The sequence below is a fragment of the Abramis brama genome (assembly GCF_963993115.1).
Source record: "Abramis brama genome assembly, chromosome: 9".
Classification (NCBI taxonomy): domain Eukaryota; kingdom Metazoa; phylum Chordata; class Actinopteri; order Cypriniformes; family Leuciscidae; genus Abramis; species Abramis brama.
In genome coordinates, this window is record NC_139971.1 from 555,301 (window position 1) to 565,300 (window position 10,000).

Here is a 10,000-nt window from a genome sequence, read left to right on the forward strand (position 1 = left end):
GTTCACTGCCGTGGGTTTCTGCGCGGTGACCACGTAGTTGTAGGACATGGCGCTCACTTTAAACACACGACCAGCCAGAAATGAAGAGAAACGGTGTTTATAGCGAGATATGTCGCATGAATCCGCTGAAGAGCTCAGATTAGCAGGAGAAGCTCAGTGTCGTCAGTGAGACTCACTGACTGTGCGAGAGCGCCTCCTGCGGCCCGGAGGAAACACTGCAGTGAGTCTGTGCGAGAGCGCCTCCTGCGGCCCGGAGGAAACACTGCAGTGAGTCTGTGCGAGAGCGCCTCCTGCGGCCCGGAGGAAACACTGCAGTGAGTCTGTGCGAGAGCGCCTCCTGCGGCCCGGAGGAAACACTGCAGCGCCACAGCAAAGGAAATATGAAACAAACAGAAAACCATAATTGTCAAGTTTTCTTTTTTAAATAAATATTCAATTATTTATGGAAGATAAATAGGCTAAAAAAATCAGACATTTGTAAATTGTGTAAATACAGGATACAAGCTGTAAACGTTTTGATTTGTGTAGTTTGTAAGACTGTTTATATGCATTTCCATCGAAAAAGGTCAGAAGTCACTGATCTTCATCGGAGAGTCTATGCTTTTGTCAAAGCATCTGATGTTTGGATGAAGTTGAGTGTTTGTGTGTTTTTTAACATGATAATAATAATAAAAAGTTTCAAAAATATAAATATTTTTTTCCTTTTTTATTGTATTTATCTGAGGTGATAATAAAGTGTGCGAAGCTTATAGCTGTCAATCATTCGGCAGGTTGTTGTTCCGCGCATGCGCAGTGTGGTCAGACTCCGCCGATCTTCAGCTGAAGTAAAGTTACTCTTGGCTCCTGTCACACAGATCAAATGAATAAATCTGATCAGATCTGAGCTCATATATCAGCTTTCTGCAGGTATGTGTCTCCAGGCTTTCATGATTACACGCACGCTGGTGTTTTAGGAGATGTATTTGTGTTTTAGCTCGAGTGCTGTTGAGTTTGACTCGGAATCTTCAGTTTGACGCTCAGCAGAATCACCTTAACTTACTCTATACACGATCTCAAGATCTCAGGACGCAGGAGCTGTCAGGACATCTAAAGAGAAACATTGACCCTGTTTTATCGGGTTTTACTCGAAGAATCACCTTGAAGGCCTCAAGCTAACGGCTACATGTCAATGAATAACTAAAGATAAGCTTAAACATGATAAAACGCAAAATACAGTGACAATTAATCATTATTAATGAGGCAGTAATTGTTGTTTATTTATTTTCTGTCTTTCGTGTTGTTGTTTTTGTTCATTAATTCGTTGTTTTCGAGCTCTCGTATTTGTAGAAAGTAGTAGAAATTACACAGAAACGGATAAATAATGATGGTGAAAATTAAACAATTCTGTGTAACTGTAAAGTTAATGTATGTGATAATAATTATGTGACCTTCAGATCTTAATTTATCATACATGCGTGTGAATGTTTCGCAGGTTATATATAAACAGTTATTACGTGAAAAGCGTTTATTTACTTAAATAATCATTGAAATGCGTGTGAAGAAGAGCTGAGTTCAGTTCACAGTCACTCACTCCATCAACACATCAGCAGTGTGTGTAAACCTGAGCGCACACACACACACACACACACGAGAGTCTGTAACTCAGGGATGGGCAACTTCGGTCCTGGAGGGCCACTGTCCTACAGAGTTTAGCTGCAACCCTAATCAAACACACCTGAACAAGCTAATCAAGGTCCTCAGGATTACTAGAAAATTACAGGCAGGGGATGTTTTCAGGGTTGGAACTCTGGGAGTTCTCTGGCCCTCCAGGACCGAAGTTGCCCATCCCTGTTGTAACTGGTGGTAATGATAGACCACCTGACCCATTGTGTGATGATGTCATTATAGGAAACCCACAGTCCAGATTTAAATTCAGAGTTTTATACATATAAAAATTGGATCTTAAAAGTTTTAAGTTTGTGAGTAGTTTTTTGTGTTGTCTTTTATCATCTCGTGTTCGAGATCCACATATGGGAAGGGCATCCGTACCTGACGGGGATAATCCCTCTTTTATAGTCAAGTCATCTTCATTTATATAGCGCTTTTAACAATGTAGATTGTTTCAAAGCAGCTTTACAGAGATAAGCGTATAATTTAAGGTAACAGAGATTGTTTTGGCTTTATAGCGGTTCTTTAATTAAGTTATTTTCCAGCTAAAGTTAGTTTTGATTGATTCGTTTCCGTCGCAATGATCATTTGTCATTAAAATTAGGGGCCGCTAGGACGACACCATTCTCTCTACACAGACTTTAAACGCGAACCTGTGAGAAACGCTGATGGCGTTCACATGCGCATTAAGAACTGGTTCTATAGTTATGTGCGTTTGAATATATGTGCGCAGGTTTGGAATTCCCTACAAGCCAAGCCTAAACAAAGTACTGGTGTTTCCTTATAAATTTAGATACAGAATTTTATTGTGTCACTTCGGGGGTAGGAACGCAAATTGAGTTTTCCCGACAACGCTTTATCTGTAGAGTAGTAAAGGGATCCTCCATAGGGAGAGACTAGTTGGCACTTTAGCACTGCGTTGTCATCGGGTCCAGGCGCAGGCCCTTCGTCAGATCTGGATACGGCCTGGATCCGGCAGGCTGCGGGAAAACCTTGGGATAAACAGAGAGACTAATATTAGCGTAGACGCCATTTTTCTTATGATGTAACGAGTACATCAGGATTTATGGGAAGTGTTCCCGGTTCCGGCTGACCTGATCTATGCAGCCTAACATTGAATTATAGAAGTCTATAGTGTGTTATGTGTATGCTAGGTCAAAGAGATGTGTTTTTAGTCTAACTTTGAACTGACAGAGTGTGTCTGCTTCCCGGACAATGGTAGGAAGACTGTTCCAGAGTTTTGGTGCTAAATAGGAGAAGGATCTACCGCCAGCAGTCGATTTAGATATTCTAGGTATTATCAACTGGCCGGAATTTTGAGATCGCAATAGACGTGAAGGACTATAATGCGTTAAGAGCTCGCTCAAGCACTGCAGAGCTAAACCATTTAGTGCTTTGTACGTGATCAGCAATATTTTAACATATATGCAATGTTTAATAGGGAGCCAGTGCAGTGTTGACAGAACCGGGCTAATATGGTCATACTTCCTGGTTCTGGTAAGAACTCGAGCTGCTGCGTTTTGGACCAGCTGTAGTTTGTTTATTAAGCGTGCAGGGCAACCACCCAGTAGATCATTACAGTAATCTAGCCTTGAGGTCACGAACGCATTTGTCAATGAGAGCATATGGCGTAATTTAGATATATTTTTAAGATGGAAAAATGCGGTTTTACAGATACTAGACACGTGACTTTCAAATGAAAGATTGGTATCAAAGAGCACACACACACACACACACACACACACACCCAGGTTCCTAACCGACGACGAGGACTTGACAGAGCAGCCATCAAGTGTTAGACAGTATTCTAGATTATTACGTGAGGAAGTTTTTTGTCCAATAATTAGAATCTCTGTTTTTTCAGAATTCAGTAGTAGGAAATTACTAGTCATCCAGTTTTTATATCAGCTGTGCATCCATTAATTTTGTGAATTGGTAAGTTTCGTCGGGGCGTGAAGAAATATAGAGCTGAGTATCGTCGGCATAACAGTGAAAACTAATGCCATGTTTCCTAATGATATCTCCTAAGGGTAGCATGAACAGAGTGTGTGTGTGTGTGTGTGTGTGTGTGTGTGTGTGAGGGTAGCATGTACAGAGTGTGTGTGTGTGTGTGTGTGTGTGTGTGTGTGTCTGTGTGTCTGTGTGTGTGAGGGTAGCATGTACAGAGTGAACAGCAGCGGTCCTAGTACTGAGCCTTGTGGTACGCCATACTGAACTTGTGATCGATGAGACATCTCTTCATTTACTGCTACAAACTGATAACGGTCAGATAAGTATGATTTAAACCATGCTAATGCAATTCCACTAATGCCAACATAATGTTCGAGTCTATTTAAAAGAATGTTGTGGTCAATAGTATGAAATGCAGCACTAAGATCGAGTAACACTAATAGAGAGATACAACCACGATCGGATGATAAGAGCAAATCATTTGTGACTCTAATGAGAGCCGTCTCAGTACTATGGTACGGTCTAAATCCGGACTGGAAATCCTCAGATATCATTTCTTTCTAGAAAGGAACATAGTTGTGAAGATACTGCTTTTTGACAAAGATTAATTAATGATATTAAGAGGATCTATGACCTCTGGAAGCATCTCTTTCAGTAGCTTAGTCGGTATAGGGTCTAACATACATGTTGTCGATTTAGATGATTTAACGAGTTTAACGAATTCTTCCTCTCCTATAGCAATAAATGAATCAAATCTTTCCTCAGGGAGACTACAATGCACTGCCTGATGTGATACTGTAGTAGACGGTTGCATAGTAATAATTTTCTCTCTAATATTATCAATCTTGTTAGTAAAGAAGTTCATAAAGTCATTACTGCTGTGCTGCTTGGAAACTTCTAGGCTTGAAGCTTTATTTTTCGTTAGTTTAGCCACTGTTTCAAATAAATACCTAGGGTTTTGTTTATTTTCTTCTAATAGGGTTGTAAAATAAGCAGATCTAGCAGCTTTTAAAGCCTCTCTGTATGTAATCAAGCTCTCTTTCCATGAAATGCGAAATACCTCTAGTTTTGTTTTCTTCCAGTTGCGCTCCATCTCTCTGGCTGCTCTCTTAAGGGCCCGAGTGTACTCGTTGTACCACGGCGTTGGACTATTTTCTTTAATCTTCTTTAAGCGCAATGGAGCAACTGTGTCTAAAGTGCTGGAAAAGAGAGAGTTAAAAGTTTCTGTCGCAATAGAGTTCTTCTAAGCTATCTGGGATGCTGAGATGATGAAACTGATCAGGAAGATTATTAATAAAGCAATCTTTAGTAGCAGAAGTGATAGGTCTAACATATTTGAAACACGGAGTCGGCTTTGCAGCCTTGGCTAAATGAAGTTTACACGAGACTAGATAATGATCTGAGATGTCATCGCTCTGCTGCAGAATTTCAACGGCATCAACATTGATTCCATGTGATAATATTAGATCTAGAGTATGATTACGACAATGAGTAGGTCCTGACACGTGTTGTCTAACTCCAATAGAGTTAAGAATGTCTGTAAATGCCAATCCCAATGCATCTTTTTCGTTATTTACATGTATATTAAAATCACCAACAATTATGACTTTATCTGCAGCCAGTACTAACTCTGATAGAAAGTCAGCAAATTCTTTGATAAAGTCTGTATGGTGCCCTGGTGGCCTGTATACAGTAGCCAGCACACATCTCAAGCAGGATTTATCACTTACACTAGATAGTGTTACATTAAGCACCAACACTTCAAAAGAATTATATTTGAAACTAGACTTCTTAGTAATTATGAAAATATTACTATAAATTACAGCAACACCTCCCCCTTTGCCTTTCAGACGAGGCTCATGTTTATAACAGTAATCTTGCGGGGTGGACTCATTTAAAGTAATGTAATCGTCTGTCAAACACAGCACATCTAGATTATAGTCTGTAATCATATCATTAACAATAAGTGCTTTTGGAGTAAGCGATCGAATATTCAGCAACCCAAGCTTTATCATTTGCTCATCTGTATTATAGCTGTTTTTTATTTGCTGAACATCAATTAAATTTTTAACCTTAGATGGGTTTGGATGTTTTTTGTATGTCCTAATTCGGGGAACAGACACAGTCTCTATATGATGATATCTAGGTGAAAGAGGCTCTATGTGATGGGATTTATCTGACCTTGGTGACGTGAGACAGCTAGCAGAGGGTCGGTTTAGCCAGTCTGTCTGCTTTATAACCTGGTGCCCAATTTGTAATTTTCTATCTCTAAGACTATGAGCCAAATTACTAGAGAGAAGAGCAGCATCTCTTTTCTTTTGAATACCATCTCTTTTCAACAGGTCAGGTCTGCCCCAAAAACTTGTCCAATTGTCTATGAATTCTATATTATTACGTGGACACCAATCAGACAGCCAACCGTTAAGCGAACACAATCTACTAACTATCTCATCACTCCTGCGAACAGGAAGTGGGCCAGAGCAAATTACAGTGCCTGACATCGTACTTGCAAGTTCACACACCTCTTTAATATTAATTTTGGTGATCTCCGACTGGCGGAGTCTAACATCATTAGTGCCGACGTGAATAATAATCTTAGAGAATTTACGATTAGCATTTGCCAGTACTTTTAAGTTTGCTTTGATGTCAGGCACTCTGGCTCCCGGCAAACATGTGACTATGGTGGCTGGTGTCTATTTTCACGTTCCGTGTGATCGAATCACCAATAACTAGGGCACAATCAACAGAATTCTCAGTGGGTGTTTCACTGAGCGTGGCAAATCGATTTGTTATGGTAATCGGAACGGAAGAGTGTTTTTTTTGATCCGCGACTAGAGCGATCCCTCACTGTCACCCATTTGCCCGGCTGCTTGGGCTCTACTTCAGCTGGAACCGAGTCATGTAAAGAGTTCACTATGCTAAACGCATCCAAAATAGTATCTAAAGCACTAGCACTCTTACTATCCTCAATTAAAGTTTGGATGCGTGTCTCTAGTTCTGAAATCTTCTCCGTCAGCCTTACTGTCTCCTTGCATTTATCACATATAAATCCTATATTGCCGACAAAGAAGGCTATGCTAAACATGTGACATGAAGTGCAGGTGACAATAACAGACATTACTCACCGTGTTTGTTGACTGATTCTTTCTCACCTGGGCTTTTTATGAACTCAAGGTTGGGTAAGCTGTATTTAGTAGTATAAACAACTAGAAATGATAGTAAATGATGGTTCAAAACAGAAAGAAAAACGAGGCTAAGACGGAGCTTACAGCACCGAAGCAAACAAACTCACAGCAGGCAGCGAGGCAGACAGGAGCAATTGATCAGCGATCACATGTAGTTTATACATTATACGGCCCGGCCCGTATCCCCCACACCCGCACAGGGAGCCTCTCTCTTTCTGGCCCGGCCCGTATCCCCCACACCCGCATAGGGAGCCTCTCTCTTTCTGGCCCGGCCCGTATCCCCCACACCCGCACAGGGAGCCTCTCTCTTTCTGGCCCGGCCCGTATCCCCCACACCCGCACAGGGAGCCTCTCTCTTTCTGGCCCGGCCCGTATCCCCCACACCCGCATAGGGAGCCTCTCTCTTTCTGGCCCGGCCCGTATCCCCCACACCCGCACAGGGAGCCTCTCTCTTTCTGGCCCGGCCCGTATCCCCCACACCCGCACAGGGAGCCTCTCTCTTTCTGGCCCGGCCCGTATCCCCCACACCCGCACAGGGAGGCTCTCTCTTTCTGGCCCGGCCCGTATCCCCCACACCCGCACAGGGAGGCTCTCTCTCTCTGGCCCGGCCCGTATCCCCCACACCCGCACAGGGAGGGGCTCTCTTTCTGGCCCGGCCCGTATCCCCCACACCCGCACAGGGAGGGGCTCTCTTTCTGGCCCGGCCCGAATCCCCCACACCCGCACAGGGAGGGGCTCTCTTTCTGGCCCGGCCCGTATTCCCCACACCCGCACAGGGAGGCTCTCTCTTTCTGGCCCGGCCCGTATCCCCCACACCCGCACAGGGAGGCTCTCTCTTTCTGGCCCGGCCCGTATCCCCCACACCCGCACAGGGAGGCTCTCTCTCTCTGGCCCGGCCCGTATCCCCCACACCCGCACAGGGAGGGGCTCTCTTTCTGGCCCGGCCCGTATCCCCCACACCCGCACAGGGAGGGGCTCTCTCTCTGGCCCGGCCCGTATCCCCCACACCCGCACAGGGAGGGGCTCTCTTTCTGGCCCGGCCCGAATCCCCCACACCCGCACAGGGAGGCGCTCTCTTTCTGGCCCGGCCCGTATCCCCCACACCCGCACAGGGAGGCTCTCTCTCTCTGGCCCGGCCCGTATCCCCCACACCCGCACAGGGAGGCTCTCTCTTTCTGGCCTGGCCCGTATCCCCCACACCCGCACAGGGAGGCGCTCTCTTTCTGGCCTGGCCCGTATCCCCCACACCCGCACAGGGAGCCTCTCTCTTTCTGGCCCGGCCCGTATCCCCCACACCCGCACAGGGAGCCTCTCTCTCTCTGGCCCGGCCCGTATCCCCCACACCCGCACAGGGAGCCTCTCTCTTTCTGGCCTGGCCCGTATCCCCCACACCCGCACAGGGAGGCTCTCTCTCTCTGGCCCGGCCCGTATCCCCCACACCCGCACAGGGAGGCTCTCTCTTTCTGGCCTGGCCCGTATCCCCCACACCCGCACAGGGAGGCGCTCTCTTTCTGGCCCGGCCCGTATCCCCCACACCCGCACAGGGAGCCTCTCTCTTTCTGGCCCGGCCCGTATCCCCCACACCCGCACAGGGAGCCTCTCTCTCTCTGGCCCGGCCCGTATCCCCCACACCCGCACAGGGAGCCTCTCTCTTTCTGGCCTGGCCCGTATCCCCCACACCCGCACAGGGAGGCTCTCTCTCTCTGGCCCGGCCCGTATCCCCCACACCCGCACAGGGAGACTCTCTCTTTCTGGCCCGGCCCGTATCCCCCACACCCGCACAGGGAGGCTTTCTCTCTCTGGCCCGGCCCGTATCCCCCACACCCGCACAGGGAGGCTCTCTCTCTCTGGCCCGGCCCGTATCCCCCACACCCGCACACGGAGGCTCTCTCTCTCTGGCCCGGCCCGTATCCCCCACACCCGCACAGGGAGACTCTCTCTTTCTGGCCCGGCCCGTATCCCCCACACCCGCACAGGGAGGCTTTCTCTCTCTGGCCCGGCCCGTATCCCCCACACCCGCACAGGGAGGCTCTCTCTCTCTGGCCCGGCCCGTATCCCCCACACCCGCACAGGGAGGCTCTCTCTCTCTGGCCCGGCCCGTATCCCCCACACCCGCACAGGGAGGCTTTCTCTCTCTGGCCCGGCCCGTATCCCCCACACCCGCACAGGGAGGCTCTCTCTCTCTGGCCCGGCCCGTATCCCCCACACCCGCACAGGGAGGCTTTCTCTTTCTGGACTGGCCCGTATCCCCCACACCCGCACAGGGAGAAAGTAAAAGAAAAAAGTTTAAAGAAACCCAAGGGAGGAGTTAAAGTAGACCAATCACAGCGCTTGCGCCCGTGTAGATTTGACGCGTTGTTAAATTTTTGGAGAGGTGCACGTCAGGGTACGCGTGTTACATACAGCCTACGATGTAGCTAGAGCGTGAGTTCGACGCAGAAGTATAAATTACCCATTGGAAGTAAAAGAACAGACTCAGCAGGCCATGCACATTCCTGTCACCCAGCATGCATTTACATTCTTTCCTGGGTGTATATACATACATACACATATACATATACATACATATATATATATATATATATATATATATATATATATATATATATATATATATATATATATATATACACACACACACACAGTGGGGAGAACAAGTATTTGATACACTGCCGATTTTGCAGGTTTTCCCATTTACAAAGCATGTAGAAGTCTGTAATTTTTATTATAGGTACACTTCAACTGTGAGTGACAGAATCTAAAACAAAAATCCAGAAAATCACATTGTGTGATTTTTAAATAATTAATTTGCATTTTATTGCATGACATAACAGTATTTGATACATCAGAAAAGCATAACTTAATATTTGGGACAGAAACCTTTGTTTGCAATTACAGAGATCATACGTTTCCTGCAGTTCTTGACCAGGTTTGCACACACTGCAACAGGGATTTTGGCCCACTCCTCCATACAGACCTTCTCCAGATCCTTCAGGTTTCGGGGCTGTCGCTGGGCAATACAGACTTTCAGCTCCCTCCCAAGATTTTCTATTGGGTTCAGGTCTGGAGACTGGCTAGGCCACTCCAGGACCTTGAGATGCTTCTTACGGAGCCACTCCTTAGTTGCCCTGGCTCTGTGTGTATTAGGTCGTTGTCATGCTGGAAGACCCAGCCATGACCCATCTTCAATGCTCTTACTGAGGAAAGGAGGTTGTTGG

At 46.3% G+C, this 10,000-nt stretch overlaps 2 protein-coding genes across 5 annotated transcripts in view; one reads left to right on the plus strand and one right to left on the minus strand.

The window, feature by feature from the left end:
* ddb1 (damage-specific DNA binding protein 1) overlaps window positions 1-188 on the minus strand; it is a 40,632-nt gene extending 40,444 nt beyond the window's left edge. For 2 of the 3 annotated variants that reach the window (XM_084124971.1, XM_084124972.1), the window contains exon 1: window positions 1-188. This exon is cut by the window's left edge and continues 13 nt beyond it. In XM_084124971.1, coding sequence (XP_083981097.1) covers window positions 1-48 — 48 coding nt within the window. In that variant the 5' untranslated portion in view covers window positions 49-188. The other variant, XM_084124973.1, reaches the window with a different exon arrangement.
* Window positions 189-768: 580 nt separating this feature from the next.
* The window catches only part of pdpr (pyruvate dehydrogenase phosphatase regulatory subunit), a 58,342-nt gene continuing 49,110 nt past the window's right edge, over window positions 769-10,000 (plus strand). The window contains exon 1 of one of the 2 annotated variants that reach the window (XM_084124014.1): window positions 769-906. The gene's annotated coding sequence lies outside the window, so the exon portion shown is untranslated. The remainder of the gene's footprint in view (window positions 907-10,000) is intronic. The other variant, XM_084124015.1, reaches the window with a different exon arrangement.